General features: G+C 40.2%; 1 protein-coding gene and 1 long non-coding RNA gene across 2 annotated transcripts; one reads left to right on the top strand and one right to left on the bottom strand.

The window, feature by feature from the left end:
• Nucleotides 1–3,979: 3,979 nt before the first annotated feature.
• Nucleotides 3,980–5,661, bottom strand: LOC133230726 (uncharacterized). The gene is made up of 2 exons (XR_009730949.1): nucleotides 5,538–5,661; nucleotides 3,980–4,219 (listed from the first exon to the last, which is right to left on the bottom strand). It is a non-coding gene; the product is annotated as an uncharacterized LOC133230726 (long non-coding RNA).
• An 84-nt stretch (nucleotides 5,662–5,745) lies between these two features.
• Nucleotides 5,746–26,963, top strand: ZNF404 (zinc finger protein 404). Its single transcript, XM_061388572.1, is given in 4 exon segments — nucleotides 5,746–5,852; nucleotides 21,731–21,882; nucleotides 24,995–26,331; nucleotides 26,333–26,963. Coding segments are annotated over 3 exon segments (1,665 nt in total). The 5' UTR covers nucleotides 5,746–5,852; nucleotides 21,731–21,737; the 3' UTR covers nucleotides 26,516–26,963.
• The last annotated feature ends 900 nt before the right edge of the window (nucleotides 26,964–27,863 follow it).

The raw sequence follows: 27,863 nt of genomic DNA, 5'->3' as shown, positions 1-27,863 counted from the left end.
TTGTCACCCTGCTTATTTAACTTATATGCCGAGTACATCATGAGAAACGCTGGGCTGGAAGAAGCACAAGCTGGAATCAAGATTGCCTGGAGAAATATCAATAACCTCAGATGTGCAGATGACACCACCCTTATGGCAGAAAGTGAAGAGGAACTAAAAAGCCTCTTGATGAAAGTGAAAGAGGAGAGTGAAAAAGTTGACTTAAAGCTCAACATTCAGAAAATGAAGATCATGGCATCCAGTCCCATCACTTCATGGGAAATAGATGGGGGAACAGTGGAAACAGTGTCAGACTATTTTTCTGGGCTCCAAAATCACTGCAGATGGTGACTGCAGCCATGAAATTAAAAGACGCTTACTCCTTGGAAGGAAAGTTATGACCAACCTAGATAGCATATTGAAAAGCAGAGACATTACTTTGCCAACAAAGATCCATCTAGTCAAGGCTATGGTTTTTCCAGTGGTCATGTATGGATGTGAGAGTTGGACTGTGAAGAAAGCTGAGCACCGAAGAATTGATGCTTTTGAACTGTGGTGTTGGAGAAGACTCTTGAGAACCAGTCCATTCTAAAGGAGATCAGCCCTGGGTGTTCTTTGGAAGGACTGATGCTAAAGCTCAAACTCCAGTACTTTGGCCACCTCATGCGAAGAGTTGACTCATTGGAAAAGACTCTGATGCTGGGAGGGATTGGGGGCAGGAGGAAAAGGGGACGACAGAGGATGAGATGGCTGGATGGCATCACCGACTTGATGGACGTGTTTGAGTGAACTCCGGGAGATGGTGACCAACAGGGTGGCCTGGCATGCTGCGATTCATGGGGTCGCAAAGAATCAGACACGACTGAGCGACTGAACTGAACGGAACTGAGTATAATGAACCATCTTCTTTACTACCTGGCCCTGTATTCAACCTTGGCCAAGAAAATGAGATGCGACCATTGAATGGGATGTGAAACAGAAGCAGAAAAATGCTCCGCTTTTGCTTTGGTTTTCTTACATCGTTAGGAAATTGAAATATTACTTGTATTTCGAAAAAGTTATTCATCTTCCAATTAAGAAATCACACCATGTAATTCTTATTCCTTTTTAACCGGTTAATTGACGTGTAATTTTAAGGTACAACATATGTTGATTTGATGCATTAATGTATTGCAATATGATTATCATCTTAGTGTCAGCTAACACTTCTATCACCTCAACTAGTTTTCATGACTTTTTTGGTTTCAGAACAATTAGGGTCTAGTCCCTTAGAAACTTTGAAGTTTATAATACAGTATTATTGATTATATCACTATGCTGTCCATTAGCTCTCCAGAACTTATCTCCTAGTCCAAATTTGTACCCTTAAAAAACAGTATCCCATTCACACCCAGCCCCCTAACCTGGAATAGCTATCATTCTACTCTGTATTTATGAATTCGCCTTTTTTAAGATTCCACATACAAGTGATAATAAACAGTATCTCTCTGTCTGATTTAATCTCACTTTAGCATAATACTCACCTTTGCTTTGCAAATGGGTCTGTTTCTTTTCCTTCTTATGGCTGAATAAATTCCATTGTATATATGCCACAACTTCAACACTTAGGTTGTTTCCCTATTGTGAATAATGCTGAAAGAAACATGGGAGTGCACGTACCTCTTCAAATAACTATTTTCATTTATTTTGAATATACAAGCAGAAGTAAAATTGCTATGTTAGTTGCTCAGTCATGTCCAACTCTTTGTGATCCCATGGACTGCAGCCTGCCAGGTTCCTCTGTCCGTGGAATTTTTCAGGCAAGAATACTGGAGTGGGTAGCCATTCCCTTCTCCAGGGGATCTTCCCAACCCAGGAATTGGAACTGGGTCTCCTGCATTGGAGGCAGATTCTTTACCACCTGAGCTACTGGGAAGCCCATCTTTGTAGTAGAGTTTGCAATTAGGAAGTGGGATGTCTCTGGCTTTGTTCTTCTTTCTTCTGATTGCTTTGGCTATTACAGGTTTTTGTGGCTCCATACAAAATTTTAGAATTTTTTTTCTATTTCTGTGAAATATGCCATTGGAATTTTGATACAAATTGCACTGAGTCTATAGACGGCTTTTGGGTAGTAGGGACATTTTAATGATATTAATCCTTCTGATCCAAGTACACAGCATATTTTTCTGCTTATTTGTGTCTTCAATTTCTTCCATCAAAGTCTTATCATTTTTGGTATACAGGTCTTTCATCTCCTTATTTAAATTTATTCCTAAGTATTTTTATTGTCTTTAGTGATACTGTGAATGGAATTATTTTACATATATTGTTACTGTATAAAAATAGCAACTGGTTTTTGTATGTTAATTTTGTATTATTCAACTTGACAGAAGGCACTAATGAGTTCTAACAGTTTTGATGTATAGTGTTTAGAAAATATATATATATTTATATATCTCTTTTGTTTGTATCTGCAAAGGCAATTTTATTTCTTCCTCTCTGACTTGGATGCCTTTTAATTTCTTTATATTTTGATTGCTCAGCTAGGACTTCCAGTACTCTGTGGAATAGAAGTGGTGAGAGTGGGCACCTTTGTTTTCTGTTTGTAAAGGAAAAGCTTTCAACCTTTCACCACTGAATATGACGTTAGCTCTGAGTTCACTGTATATGGCTTCTATTACATTGAATTATGTTCCATCTAGGAGAAGGCAATGGCACCCCACTCCAGTACTCTTGCCTGGAAAATCCCATGGATGGAGGAGCCTGATGGGCTGTAGTCCATGGGGTCCCCAAGAGTCGGACATGACTGAGTGACTTCCCTTTCACTTTTCACTTTCATGCTTTGGAGAAGGAAATGGCAACCCACTCCAGCGTTCTTGCCTGGAGAGTCCCAGGGACCAGGGAGCCTGGTGGGCTGCCGTCTATGGGGTCGCACAGAGTCGGACACGACTGAAGCGACTTAGCAGCAGCAGTAGCATGTTCCATCTATACCAATTTGTTGAGAGTTTTTATCATCAAAGGATGTTGTACTGTCAAATGCTTTTTCTGTATCTATTGAGATGGTCCTATGATTTTTATCTTTCATCTTGTTAAAGTGATGTAATGTGGTACATATTGCATATGTTGAATCATCCTTGTATCGGAGGGATAAATCCCACTTGGTCCTAGTGTTGTTTAGTTGCTAAGTCATGTCTGACTCTTTTGTGACCCCATGGCCTGTAGCCTGCCAGGCTCCTCTATCCCTGGGATTTCCTGGGCAAGAATACTGGAGTGGGTAGCCATTTCTTTCTCCAAGGGATCTTCCCAACCCAGGGATCAAACCCATGTCTCCTGCATTGGCAGTCATATTCTTTACCACTGAGCCACCAGGGAAACCCTGGTCCTAGTATATGATCCTTTTAATACTCTGTTGAGTTCAATTTGTTGATATTTTGTTGAGAAGTTTTCCATCTATGTTTTTCAGAGATATTAGTCTGCAGTTTTCTTTTCTTGTATTCATCTTTTTGTGATGGGCTTGTTTCACTTAGTACAACGTTCTCTAGATACATCCGCGTTATAGCATGTGTCGGAATTTTTTCTTTTTAAGGCTAAGTAATAGAGCATAAAATATCCAAATGATTTGCCAAATAAATAGCAAATCCTTTAACCCAAATCTTAAAGTTATTGTTCCATAAAGGTGCAACATTCCTCTCATTCATTGTTGAGAAGAGTAAAAGCAGCTTATCATCACTCACCAAGATATACAGTCATAATATCACAGGGTTCTATATTCATAAAATCAGAATCACACATTTCCATCTCATGTAGTTTCTCACTTAATAAGCCTGTTCACACTTAATAAGCCTATTTTAAGTAATCCATTCACAATATCCGTAAAATGCCCACATAATAAAAGCATGTCTTTCAAGGTATCACATACATTTTAAGTCATACTCACAGATAAAAACACACAATCTCATAACTAAAGCCATAATCTCACAGGCCTCAAAATGTGCATTATATTATATAATTCCACACACAGTCACAAAAGCACTCAAACTTTTTAATGCTTATTTACAAAGAGTCTGGGAAGGGAAGTTTTATTAGGAGACCAAAATATGTGTTCAAACTTCATTTTCAAGGTGCCCAGACAGCTGGAGAAGGAAATGTTCCACTTCATCCTGGGATCATGGAAGACTCACATGATGGAAGGTCAGAGTTTACTGCAGTTTCACCTAAGGTCAGCAGGTACAGTGCTGTTTTCACAAGTCCCACTGAAGAACTGAAGAAGAATAAGGCAGAATTGAAATCTGATTTGATTTGGGTAAGATGCGGGGCTGTATTAGAACTTCTGTGGGGCCCTTCAACAATAAATAGAAAATAAAAATAACAGTATTTTGTGATTCTTTAGGTATAGTAATAATAATAAGTTGAGTTTCTTTGAATTAAACATTTCCTTTGACCAAAAATTAATGTTTATTTCTGATTTTAAAAGACTTATTGGTAGGCCCCTAAAATCAACCCTGAATATTCACTGGAAAGACTGATGCTGAAGTTCCAATATTTTGATGTGAAGAGCCGCCTCATTGGAAAAGACACTGATGTTGGGAAAGATTGAGGGCAGGAGAAGGGGGTGACAGAGGATGAGATGGTTGGGTGGCATCACGGACTCAGTGGACATGAATTTGAACAAACTCTGGGCGATAGTGAAGGACGGGGAAGCCTGAGGTGCTGCAGTTCATGGCGTCACAAAGAGTCGGAAAAAGCAACTAAACCCTAACAACAAAGAGTATTGTGGGCTCTAGACGTTTTGCATACTATGTCTAATGGATGAGTTGGCCCTGCTAGCGTATGTCTCTGGCAAAAGTCAGCCAGAAGTAGCCCTTAACGGAAAGAAACGCAAGATACTGGGCAGGAGGAATTTCAGGGTGGGGATGGAGGAGTGGGAAGGAAGTGTGCTTAACAAGTTTTATAATATCTCAAAATCTGAAACAAACCATCTTCATATTTACACTCTAGGAAACAAACCAAACAGAAAAACAATCCCATACATAGTGGTTGTTTAGTCGCTAAGTCGTGTCTGACTCTTTGTCCTCAAGGACTGTAGCCCCCAGGATTCTCTGTCCATGGGATGTCCCTGGCAAGAAAACTGAAGCAGGTTGCCATTTCCTTCTTCAGGGGATCTTTCCTACCCAGGGATAGAACCCCCATCTTCTGCATTGACTGGCGGATTCTTTACTGCTGAGCCACAAGGGAAGCCGCCATGCATGGTTACAGACACACATTGAGGTCCCACAGAAACACAGAGAATGAAAACGCAAACACACAACCCCAGGGGTTCTTTCTTTAAAAACAAATGCACACTTAATGCCAGGTGTGCTTCTGGCGCTACTCGGGATGCTGATGCTACCTGAGCGGGAATGGGGGTAGGGATGGGGGTCAAAAGACTGAAGTCCCAATCCTCAGAGCTCACACCCAAGAAACCACCGTACACAAGAGCCCGCCGTCTCCTCCTGCTGCAGGACCTGAAGTTCCCAGGATCCCACCCGCCTTCTACAGACTGGACACAGATTCCACTCGCTTTTTCCATGTATGCTAACCTCACCAGCTACCATCTTCCTTCAGAGGGGTCTAGCCGTTCTCCACCGCGCGCTAACACAGTCCTGGCATCTGCGAATTCGGATCGCCGAGCTCTCTCAGAGCCAGAAACGTTCCGGATGGACTGCATTTCCCAGAAGCCACCGGGCTCGCATCAGCCTCGAGCCCTGGGTGCTCTTCCGGTGGCGGAGTCCCTACGTGTTAAGCAGATCCCCAAAACGGAACACGCTTCCATAGTCTATTTCGGTAGCCGTCTGGTGACGGGCGCTCAAGGCTGGGACGCTCCGGGCGCGGATAAGACGTGTCGGTCCTCGAATGTAAGGCTCGTGTCTGCGACAGCAGCAGAGATTTATGTACCTATTGAGAAACTCGTATGTGTAGACGTGTCTCCATGAAGTGTATGTTTGTGTGTCATTATTTAATTGGGTGATGGTGCTTATTTCAATGATGCGTGGCTTTTGGATGAGCAGCAGTTGTGTGGCTGTGTGGATTGTCACTGGAGCTCTTGGCTTTTGTCTCTGCCGATTCCTCGTATCTCTCCCCTCACAGCCGCTTGGGGTCTGTGGCAGATAAAGGAGGGAAGCCAGAATCTTAGCGTTAGAATGGAAGAATGGAGGATCCCAGCAAGAAGACACAGATTGGATCACGAGATGAGATTTTCTGAAGCTGAATACGGCCCCAAACAGGCTTTTGGGAAGACCTAATGGCAACCCACTCCAGTACTATTGCCTGGAAAGTCCCATGGACGGAGGAGCCTGGTAGGCTGCAGTCCATGAGGCCGCTAAGAGTCGGACACGACTGAGCGACTTCACTTTCACTTTTCACTTTCCTGCACTGGAGAAGGAAATGGCAACCCACTCCAGTGTTCTTGCCTGGAGAATCCCAGGGATGGGGGAGCCCGGTGGGCTGCTGTCTATGGGGCCGCACAGAGTCGGATACGACTGAAGCGACTTAGCAGCAGCAGCAAGGACGTCCTGGAGAAGGTAATGGCAGCCCACTCCAGTACTCTTGCCTGGAAAATCCCATGGACGGAGGAGCCTGGTAGGCTGCAGACCATGGGATCGCTGAGGGTCGGACACGGCTGAGCGACTTCACTTTCACTTTTCACTTTCATGTATTGGAGAAGGAAATGGCAACCCACTCCAGTGTTCTTCGCTGGAGAATCCCAGGGACGGCGGAGCCTGGTGGGCTGCCGTCTATGGGGTCGCACAGAGTCGGACACGACTGAAGCGACTTAACAGCAACGGCAACAATGACGTCTAGGAGTGGGTTTCCTCCTGGGAGGGTCCCCTTTGAAAGTTTCGAGGGGCCAGCTATGTTTCACTGCCACAGCATTTCCAAAACTCTGGCCCCAGAAGCCTGCTGTCAATTCCACAGATTCCACCCTAGACATCAGTTACCCCAGCCTCTCACACACTGGGAAAGGTCAACACTGTTCTAGCCTCCTTCCTATTCCCATCTGGTTGTTTATGGTGAACTGGATGAGGAGGGGTGCGGGGGGCGAGTTTTGTAAATGAATGTGCTCTCCAAGAAAATGCTGATGTCTCATGTTCATTTTCTCTTTTCTTAGTGCTGCATGTCTCTAAAAAATAGGATCCTGAGAGAGGAAAGAATTTTTGTTAAACTAAAAGTTTAAGTTAAAGTGAGTTTGTGTTTTCTCATTGGTAAAATACACTTTAATTTTAAAGGCATATGATCCTTCTTTCCCTGGGGATGAAATATACTGTCTGATAGTAACATATCTGTAAGTCATAGGGCCATGCAGATTAATCACCCTTGTCAGGGTCCCCAGGCCCTTCTGTCTCTAAATTATTTAACCTGTGCCTAACATCAGTCCTGTGATCATGTTAGTTTTTGTGGAAAAAGTGATGGGATGTCACTACTATGGTTCCATTTTATCATTTAAGACTCCATTGTAGCAGACTGGAGCTAGAGACTTGCCTTGTGGGCTTGATGAAGTAAGTGGCAATGTTGGAGAATTTCCTGTTGCAAGAAACGGCAGGCAGCTTCTAGGACCTGAGGGTGTCCTCCACCTGACAGCCATAAAAAAATTGAGGCCATCATTCATCTAGCCACAAGGATATGAATTCTGCCAACAATCTGAATAAACTTGGAATTGAATTCTTCCCCAGTTGAGCCTCTGAATGAGAACACAGCCCAGCTGACACCTGTTTGTAACCTCAAGACCAGCCTGAGGAGAGCACCCAGTGAAACTGTGTCCAGACTCCAAGTCCACAAAACACCATGAGATAATAAATGTGTGTTGTGTTAAGATATATTTATGGTTAATTTGTTATGGCAGCAATTGAAAACCACTACCACAGGAAAGACTGGGTAGACTGGAAGAGACTGAGGAGAAATAACAAACAGTCTGGAACTTCCCCGATGGTCCAGTTGCTAAGACTCTGTTCCCAATACAGGAGGCCCAGGTTCGATTCCGAGTTAGGGAACTAGATCCCACATGCCACAACTAAGTGTTAGCATACCACAACTAAAGATCCCACATGCTGCAACTAAGACCCATTGCAGCCAAATAAATAAATATTGTGGGGTGGGAAGAAATAATAGCCAAATGCAATGTGGGATCATGTATAGGATCCTGGAAAAGAAAAAGGACATTAATGGAGGGAAACTGGTGATATTTGAATAAGATATGCCATTGATAGTATCTACTATACCAGTGTTAATTTCATGGTTTTGATAATCCTAAGATGTCAACAGTAAGTTGAGGGATATACAGGAAACCCTCTGTACTACTCTTGCAAATTTTCTCTAAGTCTACAATAAGTAGAAATAAAAATTAAACCAGAAAAAAAAGAGGAAAATTTTGGCTATCCCAAGATCATGGAGATATTTTCCTGTTTCTTCTTCCAGAAACTTTATAGCTTTAGTTTTCACATTTAGGCATATGATCCATCTTGAATTTATATGTGTGTGTGGTAGGATCAGGGTTAAAACCATTTTTTCCATACAGCTAGCCAATTGCTTTGGTACCATTTGTTGAAAAGACTTTCCTTTCTGTTCTAATTTGCAGTTAGACTTTTATTGTTAAAAAAAAAAAAAAGTGGCTATATATGTGCAAGTCTCTTTCTGGACTCTGTTCTGTTGGTCTTTTTGTAAATCCTGTGTCAGTCCCACTGTTTTAATTACAGTAATTACATAATACATATGTCTTGATGACTGGTAATATACATTCAACAACTTTGTTCTTCAAACTTGCCCTGACTGTTCTGGATTCTTAGCTGTGTGCTGTGCTTAGTCGCTCAGTCATGTCCACCTCTTAGCGACCCCATGGACTGCAGCCCACCAGGCTCCTCTGTCCATGGGGATTCTCCAGGCAAGAATACTGGAGTGGGTTGCCATGTCCTCCTCCAGGGGATCTTTCCAACCTAGTGATCAAACCAGGTTTCCCGCATTGTAGGCGGATTCTTTACCATCAGAGCCATTTCCATATAAATTTAGAATGAGTTTTATTAATGTTCTACAAAAAAGCTCCTAATATTGTTTAGGAATACATTGAATCAATAGATCAATTTAGAGAAAATTGGTCATCTTAAAATTGATTCTTCCAGTTCATAAACATGAAATAAGTTTCCATTTATTTAATTCTTCTTTCTTTTCTTAATGTTTTGCTTTTGGTCTATAAGTTGAAAACACTTCTTTTGTTAGGTTCATTTCAAAGTGTTTCATATTTTTCTTATTTTTTATACTGTTCAGATTTTTTAAATTTCATTTTCAATAACTTTGTTTTAATATAATTGTTTTATACTGTGACCTTTTATTTAATAAACTTCCTAATATTCATGTATTAATAGTTTATAGAATTGAAAAAATTTTTTTCTATGTACAAAATGATGTTATCTGCAAATAAAACTGGCTGTACCTCTTTCCTTCCAATCTTCATACCTTTCATCTCACTTTTTCTCGTATGGTATTAGAGAGGTCTTCTAGTAGAAAGTTAAATGGAAGTGGTAAAAGTGGACACCCTGCCTTGTTCCTGAGCTCAGGGCAGTGGTCCATATTTCACCTCCCAGTTTTATTCTGCCAGATCCCTTTTATCAAATTAAAGAAGTTCACTTCCATTCCTAGTTTGAAGGATTTTTATCATGAACTGATGTTGAATATTATAAATGGTTTTTCTGCATTTAATGAAATCATTGAATAGTTTTTCTCCTTTATTATTTTTTAAAATAATTTTATGTATTTTTATTTTTGGCTATGCTAGGTCTTCACGGGCTGCATGGGCTTTTCTCTAGTTGCTGCAAGTGGGGGCTACTCTTTGTTGTGGTGCACGGGCTTTTCATTGTAGTGGCTTCTCTTGTCATGGAGCACGGAGTTCCCTGATAACTCAGTTGGTAAGAATCTGCCTGCAATGCAGGAGTCCCTGGTTCGATTCCTGGGTCGTTTCGATTCCTGGGTCGGGAGATTCCTGGGTCAGGAGATTCCCTGGAGAAGGGATAGGCTATCCACTTCAGTGTTCTTGGGCTTCCCTTGTGGCTCGGCTGATAAAGAATCTGCCCACAATGCAGGAGACCTGGGTTCAATCCCTGGGTTGGGACAATCCTCTGGAGAAGGGAAAGGCTACCCACTTCAGTATTCTGGCCTAGAGAAGTTCATGGGGTCATAAAGAGTCGGACTTGACTGAGTGACTTTCACTTTCACAGGGCTCTAGGGCACTGGGGCTCAGTAGTTTTGGCTTCCAGGCTCTAGAGCTCAAGCTCAATAGTTGTGGCACACTGGCTTACCTGCTTCACAACATTTGGGATCTTCCTGTATCAGGGATGGAACCTGTGCCTTCTGTATTGGCAGGTGGATGGATTCTTTACCACTGATCCACCAGGGTAACTGTCTTATTTAAAGTTGGAAGATTACATTGATTGCTTTTTGAAAATTAAGTGACTTTGCATTTCTAGAATAAATCTCTTGCTCATACATATCAGTGGCCTCTTGCTAATACTTTATTTAATAGTCTTGCATCTACATTCATGAGAGAGATATACTGTAGTTTTCCTTTCCTATAATGTCCTTGTCAGGTTTTGATGTCATAATTATGGACCTCATGATGTGGTCCATTTTGGGGGGTTGTTTTCTAGAAAAGATAGTTTGGTTGGCATTTTTAATTCCTTAAGTGTTTGGAGAATTTGCCACTGAAGCCTCTGGGCCTGATATTTTATGGGAAGGTCCTTAATACAGATTTAATTTCTTTAATAAATCTATATTCAGATTTTCCATTTTTTATATCAGTTTTTTTATATCAGTTTTAATAAATTGTGTTTTCAAGAAATTTTTAAATTGCATCTACATTTTCAAGTTTATTGTCATAGAGTTCATAAAGTTATATTATCAATGTATCTCTTATCAAAATAATGTCTACAATATATGTAGTGATATCTCCTTTTATATTCCTGATATGGGCAATGTTTTTCTTGACAGTATACCAAGAGGTTTATTAATCTTATCTTTTCAATGAAATAGCTTTTGGCTTTATTGATTTTTCTGTGTTATATGTCTGGGTTTTTTTAATGCCATTTGTTTCTTTTAGTATGTTTTACTTTCTGTAGACTTAATTTGTTTTTCCTTTTCTAGCTTCCAGAGATAGATCATTGTTTTTTAACCATTCTACTTTATAAAACATATGTTTATGTTTAGGTGAAGGGGATCAAAGAAGGGTAAAAAGAAAGGGAAAACATAAGTGGGCAGTCATTATAAATGCTCATGATATCTATGGGAGAAAATAAATTATGGATTTACTTGGCATTGCAGTAATTTGACAAAGTATTTTCATAATAATTTCACTACCAATTGATTTGCTATGACTTCAGTACACCTAGCAATTATCAATGGTGATGAGATAATGAATGGTATTTATCTGCAGCATTTGTGACTACAAAACAAAAACAAAAATACACATTTAAAGCTAAAAATATCTTTCGGTTTTTTATTGTTTTGTTTTTTATAATTTACTTACTTATTCTTTTGGCTGCCCTGGGTCTTCATTGTTTTGAGTGGGCTTTCTCTAGTTGCAACAAGTCAGGGCTTCTCATTGCAGTGGCTTCCCTTGTTGCAGAGCACAGGATCTAGACACATGGGCTCAGTGGTTGCAGCTTGTGGGTCTAGAGCACAGGTTCAGTAGTTGTGGTGCACGGGCTCAGTTGCCCGGTGGCATGTGGAGCCTTCCCAGACCAGGGATCAAAACCGTGTCCTCTGCTTTGGTAAGCAGATTCCCATCCAGTGGGCCACCAGGGAAGTCCTAAAAATGTCTTTGTAAGCATTGGTGTGATTGTGTCTCACAAGCTTTGTTATGCCATACTTTCATTATCATTTAGCTTGAAATATTTCCTAGCTTTTTTGCACATTCATGCTTCCATCTAGGATTATTTTCCTTTTGCCTGACTTCTGTTCTTTAGTATTTCTTGTATTATGGGTCTGTTGATACGAAATTCTCTCAGCTGACTTCGCTGGTGGCTCAGATGGTAAAGCATCTGCCTACAATGCAGGAGACCTGGGTTCAATCCCTGGGTCAGGAAGATCTCCTGGAGAAGGAAAGGGCAACCCACTCCAGTATTTTTGCTTGGAAAATCCCTTGGACGGAGGAACCTGGTAGGCTACAGTCCATGGGGTCACAAAGAGTCGGACACGACTGAGCGACTTCACTTTGTTTAAAAAAAAAAAATCATTATTTCACCTTTCTTTCTGAAAGATATCTTCTCTGGGTATAAGAGTCAGAGTTCTCAGGGTTTTTCCTTTTAGCACTTTTTAAACACATGGTTCCATTTTTCAGGCTGCTAAAGATTCTGTTGAGATATGGATTGTTTTTCTTGTTTATTTATAACAGATGTCTTTTTTTTTTAAACTACATACTTTTAATATATGTTTTTCAGCTTTGTTTCTTAACAATTTGGCCAAGATGTGCCTAGGTATGGATTCCATTATTTCAACTGGTTAGGTTTGCTGAGCTTTTTCATTTATATATCAAGATATTTCATGACAGTTGCACATTTTGTCCATTATTTCTTCAAATAAATTTTCTGTTCTATTTTGTTTTAGATGTTCATTTCTACATTTTGGCAGTTTCTTGTATTTCTCTTACGTTCAGCTCTGTTCTTTTTTTCTCTCAGTATAAGATTATTGTTAATTTAACTTTATGTTAATTAAAACAGTTTTCTGCTGTTAAATCATCCTGTACAGTTTTAATTTTCAGTAATATATTTTGGAAGAAATGGAGTAGCCATCATGGTCAACAAAAGAGTCCAAAATGCAGTACTTGGATGCAATCTCAAAAACGACAGAATGATCTCTGTTCATTTCCAGGGCAAACCATTCAATATCATGGTAATCCAAGCCTATGCCCCAACCAGTAACGCTGAAGAAGCTGAAGTTGAATGGTTCCATGAAGACCTACAAGTCCTTTTCATTATAGGGGACTGGAATGCAAAAGTAGGAGGTCAAGAAACACCTGGAGTAACAGGCAAATTTGGCCTTGGAATACGGAATGAAGCAGGGCAAAGGCTAATAGAGTTTTGCCAAGAGAACCCACTGGTCATAGCAAACACCTTCTTCCAACAACACAAGAGAAGACTCTACACATGGACATCACCAGATTGTCAACACTGAAATCAGATTGATTATATTATTTGCAGCCAAAGATGGAGAAGCTCTATGCAGTCAGCAAAAACAAGACCGGGAGCTGACTGTGGCTCAGATCATGAACTCCTTATTGCCAAATTCAGACTTAAATTGAAGAAAGTGGGGGAAACCACTAGACCATTCAGGTATGACCTAAATCAAATACCTTATGATTATACAGTGGAAGTGAGAAATAGATTTAAGGGACTAGATCTAATAGACAGAGTGCCTGATGAACTATGGAATGAGGTTCGTGACATTGTACAGGAGACAGGGATCAAGACCATCCCCATGCAAAAGAAATGCAAAAAAGCAAAATGGCTGTCTGAGGAGGCCTTACAAATAGCTGTGAAAGGAAGAGAAGCGAAAAGCAAAGGAGAAAATGACAGATATAAGCATCTGAATGGAGAGTTCCAAAGAATAGCAAGGAGAGATAAGAAAGCCTTCCTCAGTGATCAATGCAAAGAAATAGAGGAAAACAACAGAATGGGAAAAACTAGAGATCTCTTCAAGAAAATTAGAGATACCAAGGGAACATTTCATGCAAAGATGGGCTCAATTAAGGACAGAAATGGTATGGACCTAACAGAAGCAGAAGATATTAAGAAGAGGTGGCAAGAATACACAGAAGAACTATACAAAAAAAGAACTTCATAACCCAGATAATCACGACGGTGTGATCACTCATCTAGAGCCATTCATCCTGGAATGAAGTCAAGTGGGCCTTAGAAAGCATCACAACCAACAAAGTTAGTGGAGGTAATGGAATTCCAGTGGAGCTATTTCAAATCCTGAAAGGTGATGCTGTGAAAGTGCTGCACTCAATATGCCAGCAAATTTGGAAAACTTAGCAGTGGCCACAGGACTGGAAAAGGTCAGTTTTCATTCCAATCCCAAAGAAAGGCAATACCAAAGAATGCTCAAACTACTGCACAATTGCACCCATCTCACACCCTCGTAAAATAATACTCAAAATTCTCCAAGCCAGGCTTCAGCAATACGTGAATCGTGAACTTCCAGATGTTTAAGCTGGTTTTAGAAAAGGCAGAGGAACCAGAGATCAAATTGTCAACATCCGCTGGATCATCGAAAAAGCAAGAGAGTTCCAGAAAAACATCTATTTCTGCTTTATTGACTATGCCAAAGCCTTTGACTGTGGATCACAATAAACTGTGGGAAATTCTGAAAGAGATGGGAATACCAGACCATCTGACCTGCCTCTTGAGAAATTTGTATGCAGGTCAGGAAGCAACAGTTAGAACTGGACATGGACCAACAGACTGGTTCCAAATAGGAAAAGGAGTACGTCAAGGCTGTATATTCACTCTGCTTATTTAACTTATATACAGAGTACATCATGAGAAACGCTGGGCTGGAAGAAACACAAGCTGGAATCAAGATTGCCAGGAGAAATATCAATAACCTCAGATATGCAGATGACACCACCCTTATGGCAGAAAGTGAAGAGGAACTAAAAAGCCTCTTGACGAACGTGAAAGAGGAGAGTGAAAAAGTTGGCTTAAAGCTCCACATTCAGAAAACGAAGATTATGGCATCTGGTCCCATCACTTCATGGGAAATAGATGGGGAAACAGTGGAAACAGTGTCAGACTTTATTTTTCTGGGCTCCAAAATCACTGCAGATGGTGATTGCAGCCATGAAATTAAAAGACGCTTACTCCTTGGAAGGAAAGTTATGACCAACCTAGACAGCATATTGAAAAGCAGAGACATTACTTTGCCAACAAAGGTCTGTCTAGTCAAGGCTATAGTTTTTCCAGTGGTCACATATGGATGTGAAAGTTGGACTGTGAAGAAAGCTGAGTGCCGAAGAATTGATGCTTTTGAACTATGGTGTTGGAGAAGACTTGAGAGTCCCTTGGACTGCAAGGAGGTCCAATCAGTCCATCCTAAAGGAGATCAGTCCTGGGTGTTCATTGGAAGGACTGATGCTGAAGCTGAAACTCCAATATTTTGGCCACCTCATGCGAAGAGTTGACTCACTGGAAAAGACCCTGATTCTGGGAGGAATTGGGGGCAGAAGGAGAAGGGGACAACAAAGGATGAGATGGCTGGATGGCATCACCGACTCGATAGACATGAGTTTGAGTGAATTCCGGGAGTTGGTGATGGACAGGGAGGCCTGGCGTGCTGTGATTTCATGGGGTCGCAAAGAGTCGGACACGACTGAGCAACTGAACTGAACTGAATATATTTTTATAAGTATAAAATATCCATGTGATTCTTGTTTTAAGAGTCTTAACCTCTATTGATATGCTCCATTTTGCATTCCGTATTTTTCATCTTTTCCTCTCTTTTCTTTAGCATGTTAATCATAATATCTTCAAATCCTGTCTGTTAGCTCCACTGACTGGATTATCTTTGGGTTTATTTCTATTGAGACTTTTCTTTCTTGATTATCAGTAACATTTTCCTGTTTCTTTGCATTTTCATTAAGTTTTATCATAGACTGGCATTGTGAATAACATATTATTGACACTCTGAATTATGTTATCTTCCTTTAATAAGCCTACAGTCAGGGTTTCTCAGCCTTAGCACTGTTGATATTTTTGACTAGAAAATTCTTTATTGTGGGGGGCTTTCCTGTGTGTTGTAGGGTGTTTAGTAGCATCCCTAGTCTCTACCCACTAGATAGTAGCCTCCCTCCACACATTTTGACAACCTAGTATGTCTCCAGACATTGCCACGTGTGCCCTGAGGAGCAGGATCACCCCCAATTGAGAACCAGTGATCTGCCCATTTTAAATATCTACTTCATTTTCTTTTTTTAATTTTGGCTATGCTGGATCTTCAGAGTGGCACAAGTCTCTCTAGTTGTGGTGCAAGGGGTTAGTTGCCCTGCAGCATGTGGGGTCGTAGTTTCCTTACCAGGGATTGAACCTGTGTTCCCTGCATTGGAAGGTGGATTTTTAACTGCTGGACCACCAGGGAATTCCCTTACTTCATTTCCATTATATAAATGAATACATTTTATTTAATTAATTACCCATCTAAGTACCTTTAGACTTTTCTCCAGCTTTTTTTTTTTTTTTTTCATTTTAACTAGTGTCTGTCATCATATTCCTTTATACATTTCTAGGCACGTTTTACTGTTATTTTTTTGATGAAGACTCTGAAATGGCTTTCTATCATTAAATTATTCTTATGCATATTTTTTTGTACAAGTCTCAACTTCAGTAGGTTTTCATAGGTCTAAAGGACAGCATGAGCATAAGGTTCTTGTTTTCCTACAGCCTTATTAATACATGGTGCATCATTAATTTTTAAAATCTGACAGTAGAATACCTGCGAAATGGTACTCTTTATTTAAAACATCTTTAATAGGTCTTTTGGCAGGTGATATCTTAATTACCTGTGCTCAGATTTCATACAATGGAACAACAACAACAAAAAAAAACTGGGTGTCAGAGACAACAGTTAAAGTTGAGTTTATAATTATAGAAATGTTGGAGAAGGAAATGGCAACCCACTCCAGTGTTCTTACTTGGAGAATCCCAGGGATGGGGGAGCCTGGTGGGCTGCAGTCTATGGGGTCGCACAGAGTCGGACACGACTGAAGCGACTTAGCAGCAGCAGTGACTATATAACATCCAGCTGAAGACTAGCCAGGGGGGTACTCTTTCTGCCCCCTTCTGATGCCTATGTCAGAAGCTTTCTCTGTCTCCTTTATACTTTAATAAAACTTTATTACACACACACACACAAATTATAGAAATGTGCTTCAAAACACATCACTTCTACTTACTTCTTATTATATGGGGAAATATCTTTACTTCTTTGAGCTTCTATTTCCCCATCTGTTGAACTGAGTTAATAATTACATTTTAGGATTAAAAGTTAATGTGTATAGAGCAGCTATCACATAGAAGGTTGCAAAAATCTATGTGTTGCTATACAGCTATAGTGAGCATAAATTCACCTCTCTCTTGTGGGTACTGGGTGGGTTGGGAGCAGGGGATGTGGGGGAGCACAGGAAATAATTCATGTCAGAAAGCAAAGTGGATCCTGATGGGAAAAACCCAGGTTGGTCACCCCAGGGGACCTTGAGAGTCAAGTTCAGGCTTCATATGGGCAGGCAGTTTTAGAGTAGTTACATTTTTCAGATTGGTCTCTACTGTTTTCTGCCTTTTGTGTAGCAGAGTCCAGATCCACTGGGAGGCCATGAGCTTATTGAAGTTTTTGTTGTATGGCCTGGTCTCAACCCTGGCAGGTAGGGCTGGATTGGGGAGGATCCACTCATTGTGACTGGACAACCCAGGCTGGGTACATGTGGTGTGATCAGAATTAGAAATAGGCCAGAGAGGTGTGTCTGGAACTGGCTTTGCCTCAGAGAGCCCCTGCTGTGTATCCACGCTTGTGTGGCTTGTTTCCTAGGCATAAGAAAGGGTGGTTGGATTTGTCTGGGGTGTGTGTGTGTGTGTGTGTGAGTTAGTCACTCAGTTGTGTTCAACTCTTTGTGATCCCATGGACTGTAGACTGCCAGGCTCCTCTGTCCCTGGGGTTTCCCAAGCAAGACTACTGAGTGGGTTGCCATTTCCTTCCCCAGGAGATCTTCCCAACCCAGGATTGAACCCATCTCCTGCATTGCAGGCCAATTCTTTACCACCTGAGCTATCAGGGAAGCCGGAATTGTCTGGACTCCTACTCATATTCCCTGACATGTGTTTATGTGTTTGGGAAGGGGAAGAGTGGCAAGGACAATGGGAAGCAGGAATAAAGAAGAAGAAAGAAAGGCTCTCATACCTTAATTTTTGGAGTTCTGAGCTACGCTGGGTCTCGAAGCTTCTTTTTCCTCCCTCAGCTCTGGCTTCTCTGGACTCAGCTTCTGAGAATGATTGGCAATTCTAAAATCATGGCCCTAGTAAGTGGATGTCTCTATTTCCTTCCTGAAATATAGTTTTTAATTCAGGTAATATTTTCATTCTTTAGCCCCAAATCTTCTTCTTAGGGAAGCTGTATCTCTAAGCCAATTTTCACTTTTTCCCTTTACAGAGAATGATGGTGTCCTCTCTGTTTGCTCCCTTTTTTTGAACTGGTTTTTCAGTTTTTCATCAAATAATTTATGTATCTTATATGTTCAGTCTTCTCTTAGGGGCAGTGTTGGAGCAGTGAAGGGGTAGAGTACCTTGAAGGAAATATTGGAGCTTCCCTTATTGGGCTTGTAGTTTAATTATATAAAAATGGTGGTCCTCTTTGACCAGAAGAGGGAGAACTTTCTCCACTGTTTCCCAGGTAGATAAGGGAGAGAGGTTGAGGGCAGTAGGAGAAGGGGCCAACAGAGGATGAGATGGTTGGATGGCATCACTGATTCAATAGACATGAATTTGAACAAAACTCCAGGAGATAGTGAAGGACAGGGAAGCCTGACATGCTGTAGTACATGGGGGTCACAGAGTCAGACAAAACTTAGGGACTGAACAACAACAAAGGGTGAATTTGGTTATGAATGGTCTCAGTCTCAGTGTGGGATGAGACTTCAGCTTTGAAAAGCTTTTAGGTTTGGGTTGAAATGGAGTTGGTCCCTTCCTAGAAAGAGAGAGAGGTGGGGTTCTGGCTAAGGAATCACTGAGAAATGAATAGGGTTCTGAGGTCCATTATGTGGTGGAAGAGAAATTGCTGGTCTTGAGTGATTCAGTATTATTCTGGATCATTCTATATTAGTGTGTTCTAATTCAAGAACCAGAAGTTCAATAAGAGATTGTAAAAAGGAAGATCACTGGGAACCACATCCGCTGGATAATACTAAACTTTGAGGAAGAGGTCAGGATTTTTGTCCAGCCGAAATACTATAATAGTATATATGTTATTATTAATAACCTAACACTTTAAGAAAGATTAAACCTGATGTCTATGAAAAACCTGATGTTTATGAAAGTGTAAATTTGTCAGAATAAGGGAAATACTTATGATATAATCTGACATATAATATGCTTGTGTCTTGACAATAATGGATGCCCTTCTCCAATTAGATAAAATTGTTTGGATTCTTTTTTAGTCAAGAATCCCTCCATCAGCAGATGAATGGATAAGAAAGCTGTGGTACATATACACAATGGAGTATTACTCAGCCATTAAAAAGAATACATTTGAATCAGTTCTAATGAGGTGGATGAAACTGGAGCCTATTATACAGAGTGAAGTAAGCCAGAAGGAAAAACATAAATACAGTATACTAACGCGTATATATGGAATTTAGAAAGATGGTAACGATAACCCTGTATACGAGACAGCAAAAGAGACACTGATGTATAGAACAGTCTTATGGACTCTGTGGGAGAGGGAGAGGGTGGGAAGATTTGGGAGAATGGCATTGAAACATGTGAAATGTCATGTATGAAACGAGATGCCAGTCCAGGTTCAGTGCACGATGCTGGATGCTTGGGGCTGGTGCGCTGGGACGGCCCAGGGGGATGGTATGGGGAGGGGGGAGGGAGGAGGGTTCAGGATGGGGAGCACGTGTATACCTGAAATTTTTTTAATTTTAAAAATAAAAAATAAATAAATAAATAAATGTTGATAACTGAAAAAAAAAAAAAAAAAAGAATCCCCACGTTGATTCTTCCCTGCTGATCCAGCGGTTAAGACTCCGTGCTTCACTGCAGGGGGCAGGGCTTCCATCCCTGGTCGGGGAACTAAGATCCCATATGCTGGACGGCACAGCCAAAAAATTAAAAATAAAACATTAAAAGAATCCCCAAGTTTCAGCATAATAATTTGGGCTATAGTATAAATTATATGTTATCTTACTAGCTATAAACATTGGTATATCTGGAAAGTTGTTTAAATTTAGTTATTGATCTCTATTTAAAAGTGAAATAGAGATTGATGGTTTTGGAAAACTCAGCAGTGGCTACAGAACTGGAAAATGTCAGTTTTCATTCCAATCCCAAAGAAAGGCAATGCCAAAGAATGCTCAAACTACCGCATAATTGCAGTCATCTCACATGCTAGCAAAGTAATGCTCAAAATTCTCCAACCCAGGCTTCAGCAATACGTGAACCGTGAACTTCCAGATGTTCAAGCTGGTTTTAGAAAAGGCAGAGGAACATGAAATCAAGTTGCAAACATCTGTTGCATCATCGAAAAAGCAAGAGAGTTCCGGAAAAACATCGATTTCTGCTTTATTGACTATACCAAAGCCTTTGACTGTGTGGGTCACAACAAACTGTGGAAAATTCTTAAAGAGATGGGAATACCAGACCACTTGACCTGCCTCTTGAGAAATCTGTATGCAGGTCAAGAAGCAACAGGTAGTACCAGACATGGAACAACAGACTGGTTCCAAATTGGGGAAGGAGTGAGTCAAGGCTGTATATTTTTACCCTGCTTATTTAACTTCTATGCAGAGTACATCATGCAAAATGCCAGGCTGGATGAAGCACAAGCTAGAATCAAGATTGCTGGGAGAAATATCAATAACCTCAGATATGCAGATGACACCACCCTTACGGCAGAAAGCAAAGAAGAACTGAAGAGCCTCTTGATGAAAGTGAAAGAGGAGAGTGAAAAAGCTGGCTTAAAACTCAACATTCAAAAAACTAAGATCATCACTAGTCCAAGTTCGATGCATGAAACAGGGAACTCAAAGCCAGTGCACTGGGACAACCCTGAGGGATGGGGTGGGGAGGGAGGTGGGAGGGTGGTTCAGGATGGGGGACACATGTACACCCATGGCTGCAATGTATGGCGAAAACCACCACAATATTGTAAAGTAATTAGCCTCAAATTAAAATAAATTAATTAATTAAAAAAAAAAAAAAAACTAAGACCATGGCATTCAGTTTCATCACTTCATGGCAAATAGATGGGGAAACAATGGAAATAGTGAGAGACTTTATTTTCTTGGGCTCCAAAATCATTGCATATGGTGACTGCAGCCATAAAATAAAAGACACTTACTCCTTGGAAGGAAAGTTATGACCAACCTAGATAGCATATTAAAAAGCAGAGACATTACTTTGTCGACAAAGGTCCGTCTAGTCAAGGCTATGGTTTTTCCAGTAGTCATGTATGGATGTGAGAGTTGGACCATAAAGAAAGCTGAACACTTTTGAACTATGGTGTTGGAGAAGACTCTTGAGAGTCCCTTGGACTGCAAGGACATCCAACCAGTCAATCCCAAAGGAAATCACTCCTGAATATTGGGAGGATTGATGCTGAAGCTGAAGCCCAATACTTTGGCCATCTGATGCAAAGAACTGACTCAATGGAAAAGACCTGATGCTGGGAAAGATGGAAGGCAGGAGGAGAAGGGGACAACAGAGGATGAGATGGTTGGATGGCATCACCGACTCAATTGACATGAGTTTGAGCAAGCTCTGGGAGTTGGTGATGGACAGAGAAGTCTGGCGTGCTGCAGTCCATGGGGTCACAAAGAGTCAGACATGACTGAGCAACTGAACTGAGGCACTGTACTTCAGATACACTAATTTATTTCTTTTCATCTAACTATGTCATGATCTTTAACTTCAGCTTACTTGTTTTTATGATATATCACCCCCTGCTGCAACTCAATATTTCATCTTGAATTTTTTTTCCACTTTTACAGATAATACATGGATCTGTCATTTCAGATGCCTCTTACATTCAGTGATGTGTCCATAGACTTCTCTCAGGAGGAGTGGGAATGCCTAAATTCAGATCAGAAGAATTTGTACAGAGATGTGATGTTGGAGACTTACACTAACTTGGTATCACTGGGTAAGGACATCTGCCTGGAATAATGTAGAATCTGCTGTCTGGAATATCCACTTTCTTTACTGTATATTTTATGCTCTGTGTCAATACACTCACAAAATTTCTGCTCCATATTCTCAAAGGACTATTTTGGGCGTTGTTAGATGGAAATGGGCTCCTCCATTCAGCACCTACATCTCCCCTTTCCTTCATTTACAATCCTACCTCCTTCTGATCCATCCTGTAGTTGCTTCCTTTTCTAAATGACCAAAGGATTGAATCCTGGGATTTTTCTGCATAACTGCTGGCAAAGAAGGCAAATTTCATATTATGTATATGTTCAGAATATCTATAAATATTCTATTTTAGTTGCTAATTCACCTGTATGGAGAACAGGTAGCAAAGAGTCTGGTTTTCTCTTTACTACAAATGAGCCTTTGTAATTTTTTACATTGGTAGGGTGAATCAAGCTCATTAACTTTTTGAGTATTATTTAAAATTTTATAGCAGTGGAAATGTTGGCTTTCAGTGATTTGATAGGTTTTAGTCAGAAGTGTTGGAGAAGGCAATGGCACCCCACTCCAGTACTCTTGCCTGGAAAATCCCATGGATGGAAGAGCCTGGTTGGCTGCAGTCCATGGGGTCGCTGAGGGTCGGACACGGCTGAGCGACTTCACTTTCACTTTTCACTTTCATGCATTGGAGAAGGAAATGGCAACCCACTCCAGTGTTCTTGCCTGGAGAATCCCAGGGACGGCAGAGCCTGATGGGCTGCCGTCTATGGGGTCGCACAGAGTTGGACACGACTGAAGTGACTTAGCAGCAGCAGCAGTCAGAAGTGTCTTTGTTCAGTTTTTAGAAAAAATAGATCATTCTCTCCTCTCTTCTGGGATTCTAATTATACTTAAGTTAGATCTTTTGAGAACTTTTCTCACAGTTCTGAGTCAATAAAGGGCTTCCCAGGTGGCACTAGTGGCAAAGAACTTGCTTGCAAATGCAGGAGACATAAGACACATGGGTTCGATCCCTAGATCAGGAAGAGCCCCTGGAGCAAGGCATGGCAACCCACTCTAGTATTCTTGTCTGGAAAATACCATGGACAGAGGAGTCTGGCAGGCTATAGTCCATAGAGTCACAAAGAATCAGACACGAATGAAGCAACTTAGCATGCACGCACCCACTGAAGCAATAAGATGTGAGAGATTAAGAGTCAGAGAGAGATAGTTGGTGATTGCCACATAATTTTCATAAACTAGATCGTTATTTTACTCAGCTGCCTTCTCCAGTGACCTTGACTTTAATCCTTACTTACTGTGATTTTCATCCGTTACCTTTTTTTAATTCAGTATTTTATTCTACAGTTAATTATGTAATACCTTATGATACAACTTGTTTTTCAGTAGTAGTTAGAAAAAATTTTGAATGCATATGTGAGTTTTAGAGTATGAAAATAAGAAGTAAAATAAATGAGGCAATATGTACTAGAGAAAAGCATCATGAAGACAGAATTAGGTGTTGGGATATAGAATAAGGGATATGAATATACTTACATTTAGCAGGGCCAGCCTTTCTGAGGAAGTGATTTCTAACCTGCCACACCTGGAGGTAGTCATTTATAGAAGCTACCTAAGAGGATTCCTGAAAGGTAGAGCATTCATGTGAAGCCACAGGCAATGGGAAACATCACAGTATGTTCTTGTAGCTGAAAAGAAGCAATGTGGTCAGATATAGGGGAACAAAGATGTCAAGGGCTTGAAATTAATTTGTAGAAATAAGACAGAGTCTTCTTATTCGTGGTTATATGCTTGGGTTTCATCCTAAGATAAAGACAGACCTCCATTCGTGGTTATATATTTGGGTTTCATCCTAAGATAAAGACAGACCTTTGGAAAAATTACATAGAGATCCATCTGGTTGTGTTGTTGTTTAGTCACTAAGTCATGTCTGACTCTTTGTGACCCCATGGACTGCAGCACAGCAGGCTCCTCTGTCCTCCACTATCTCCTGGAGTTTGCTCATGTCCATTGAGTCAATGATGCTATCTAACCATCTCATCCTCTGCTGCCCTCTTCCCCTGCCCTCAACCTTTCCCAGCATCAGGGTCTTTTCAAATGAGTCAGCTCTTCACATCAGGTGGCCCAAGTATTGGAGCTTCAGCTTCAGAATCAGTCCTTCCAATCAATAGTCAGGGTTAATTTCCTTTAGGATTGACTGGTTTGATGTCCTTGCAGTCCAAGGGACTCTCAAAAGAGTCTTCTCCAGCATCACAATTTGAAAGCATCAATTATTTGGAGTTCTACCTTCTTTAAAGTCTAATTCATACCCATACATGACTACTGGAAAAACCATCTGACAGAAAACATTAAAATGTAGTTGATCAAGACCTACTCATAGATTTTGATTCACTCAGTCTCAGTGGATATCTAAAGGGTAGTATATCCACATGGAGAAGGCAATGGCACCCCACTCCAGTACTCTTGCCTGGAAAATCCCATGGATGGAGCAGCCTGGAAGGCTGCAGTCCATGGGGTCGCTGAGGGTCGGACACGACTGAGCGACTTCACTTTCACTTTTCACTTTCATGCATTGGAGAAGGAAATGGCAACCCACTCCAATGTTCTTGCCTGGAGAATCCCAGGGACGGGGGGGCCTGATGGGCTGCCGTCTATGGGATCGCACAGAATCAGACACGACTGAAGTGACTCAGCAGCAGTATATCCACAAGCTGATCATGCCTTCTATAAAACTTCTCACTGCCTCCTCCAGGTTGGTAGTCTTGAGGGTTTTAGCCCACTGTAGCTCCTTTTGCCTGGCAAAGCAATAAAGCTATTCTTTATAATAAATAAAGAATAAAATAAGAAGGGGGGAGGGTAGTGTATGTAAGAAATTCCTGTGATAATTCTGATCCACAACTAATTGAGAACTACTGATTTTTCTCTTTGCCTACTCACAAATGTTACATTCTCATATGAACTTTCAGAGTCCATTGCGCCTTTAAAAAACTTTATCACAGTAATTTAGAATTTTATGGCCTTTTACTTCTAATGGATTTACTTGTCAATTTTATCATTATTCTTACTATATTTCCCCCTGTACTGGAAAAATAGCATTTGTTCATTTTCTTGTTTTCTTTCAGACTTTGATTTCACAACTGAGAACAACAAATTATCTTCAGAAAAAAGCAGTTTTGAAGTAAATTCATACCATTGGGAGATAATGAAAAGTAAAACCTTCAACCTTATGGGGTTTATTTTCAGAAATGACTCACAGAGCAGAAATCAATTTGAAGGACAACAGGCATCTCAAGTGGGACATTTTAGTCAAATGATATTCCAAAAACATGTATCTCTTCCTCTGCATCAGAGAATTCACACTAAAGAGAAGTCATGTGAATGTAAGGAATGTAGGAAGGGCTTTAGGAAATATTCACATCTTACTGAAAATCTGAGAGACCATAGTGGTGTGAGACCCTATGAATGTAGAGAATGTGGAAAGGCCTTCCCAGTTCTCCAGCATTTTATTAGACATAAAAAAAGTCACACTGATTTGAAGTCCTATGAATGTAATGGATGTGAGAAAGCCTTTAGATTGTATTCACAGCTTATTCAACATCAGATAATTCATACTGGTGTGAAACCCTACAAATGTAAACAATGTGGAAAGGCCTTTAGACGTCATTCTCACCTTACTAAACATCAGAACATTCATGTTGGTTTGAAACCCTACAAATGTAAGGAATGTGGGGAAACTTTTAGGTTCTACCGACACATGTGTCTCCATCAGAAAATTCATCATGGTGTGAAACCTTATATCTGTAAGGAATGTGGAAAGGCCTTTGGTCATCATTCAAGTCTCTATCAACACAAGAAAATTCATTCTGGTGAGAAACCATATAAATGTAAACAGTGTGGAAAGGCCTTTGTTTACAGCTATCTACTTACTGAACATCAGAGAAGTCATACTGGTGAAAAGCCTCATGAATGTAAGGAATGTGGAAAGGCCTTTAGTAGGGCCTCAAGCCTTCTTAGACATAAAAGGATTCGTAGTGGTGAGAAACACTATGATTGTAAGGAATGTGGGAAGGCCTTCTGTAGAGTTTATCAATTTACACAACATCAGAGAATTCATACTGGTGAGAAGCCCCATGAATGTAAAGAATGTGGGAAGACTTTTAAGCTCCATTCTTACCTTATTAAACATCAGATCATTCACAGTGACTTGAAACCATATGAATGTAAACACTGTGGGAAAGCCTTCAATCGTGTCGGGAACCTTAAAATGCATGAGTCAATTCATACTGGGGAGAAACCTTAAGAATGTAAGGAATGTGGAAAAACCTTTAGACTTAATTCTAAACTAAATTATCATCAGGCAGTCCATACTGGCTTGAAACCATACATATGTAAAGAATGTAAAAAGGCCTTCCGTTCTATATCAGGTCTTTCTCAACATAAGAGAATTCATACTGGTGAAAAAACCTTATGAATGTAAGGAATGTGGTAAGGCCTTTAATCGTAGCGAGCGACTTATTCAGCATCAGAGAATTCATACTGGCGTGAAGCCACATAAATGTACGGAATGCGGGAAAGCCTTTACTCGTTGCTCTCAACTTACTCAACATCAAAGATTTCACATTGGCGAGAAACTCTTAATGTAATGAAAGTCAGCCTTTAGCCTTGGCACATTCTTTAATATTATCACTTTTCTACCACCTAACTATGTCATGCTAAAGATTATTAAACATAAATATAAATGTTTGGAAGGGTGTCTGGCTCAGAGTATTTGCTTACTATTAATAATTATTCTTTAATGATAATTACTAGTATTGTTATAAATTCACATGGAAGGAAGACCCTATGAGCATTTTAAAAATCTTTCTATCATCACTCATCCATATTTCACGTCAGAGCATTAATTTTGCACAAAATCCCAGAATGTATTAAACAGGAAATTTTTTTATTCAGAGCTCATCCCCCTGAAGATGAATAATGGGAAGAAACCCTATGCCTTTGCTGAATGTTGAGTATATAGCTGTTGGGAAATTACAAAATGGCTTGAAGAAATTTTCTTACAGTAATTTCTGGGATACAGGTGACAGACAATTCACATTCTCTACAATTCATGGAAATTAGAGATTTCAGTTGGGTAGCCAAAAGAGAGGTGTTGACCTGGCAAAGTTTTCCTCAAGTATTTGAAAAAGTTCACATTTACATGAATGGTACAATGGTATAATGAAGGTCTGTTTGCCTTCCACCTAGATTCAGTGTATTGCCACTCTCTCTCCATCTAAGAATGTATATATATTCACAGCTATCATATTTATAACATATTGAACATATATACATATATATGTTATATACTATAGTATATCATAGTGCTGTGCTTTTTGAGTAAATGTTTCAGGTATCACCTCACCTCTAAAAAAAAATCAACATCTCAAAAATACAACTCCTAGATTTAAAGATTATCTTCTACATGACTATTAGGCCATTGTCACCTAAAAGACATTAATACTAGACCTATAATGTTCTATAATCAGTCCATTTACAGATTTCTCCAATTATTTAAGAAATGTCTTTCAAACGTGTTTGCTTTTTCTAAAAGCTCAAAACAAACTAAGGTCGTATATTTTATGATTATGGCAGTTGAGTCTGTTTTGGTCAAGAACTTATCGTCCACCTATTTTGTGAGTCAAACTCTTTGAAGACTCAAGAGAAGTAACCCATATAATGTTGCCCATTCTAGATTTGTGCTAATTTTTCTTCAGATAGGCTTAACTTGTTTCTCTAACCTTCACATTTACTGTGAACATTATGTCTAGAGGCTTGATTAGGTATCAGATTAAACATTTTTGACAAGATAACTTCATAGACAATATTGTGTGCTCAATATTTTGTCAAATAACGGGGCACATAAGTGAAGCTATGTTTAATCTCCTGATGCATGTATTGACCACCAGCTCTCTTCTTTGCATCAGTACTTTTTTTTCTTTTTTTGCAGTCAAG

The sequence above is a fragment of the Bos javanicus genome, chromosome 18, assembly GCF_032452875.1.
Source record: "Bos javanicus breed banteng chromosome 18, ARS-OSU_banteng_1.0, whole genome shotgun sequence".
NCBI classification, from domain to species: Eukaryota; Metazoa; Chordata; class Mammalia; order Artiodactyla; family Bovidae; genus Bos; species Bos javanicus.
This window is presented reverse-complemented; position numbering and strand designations above follow the sequence as displayed.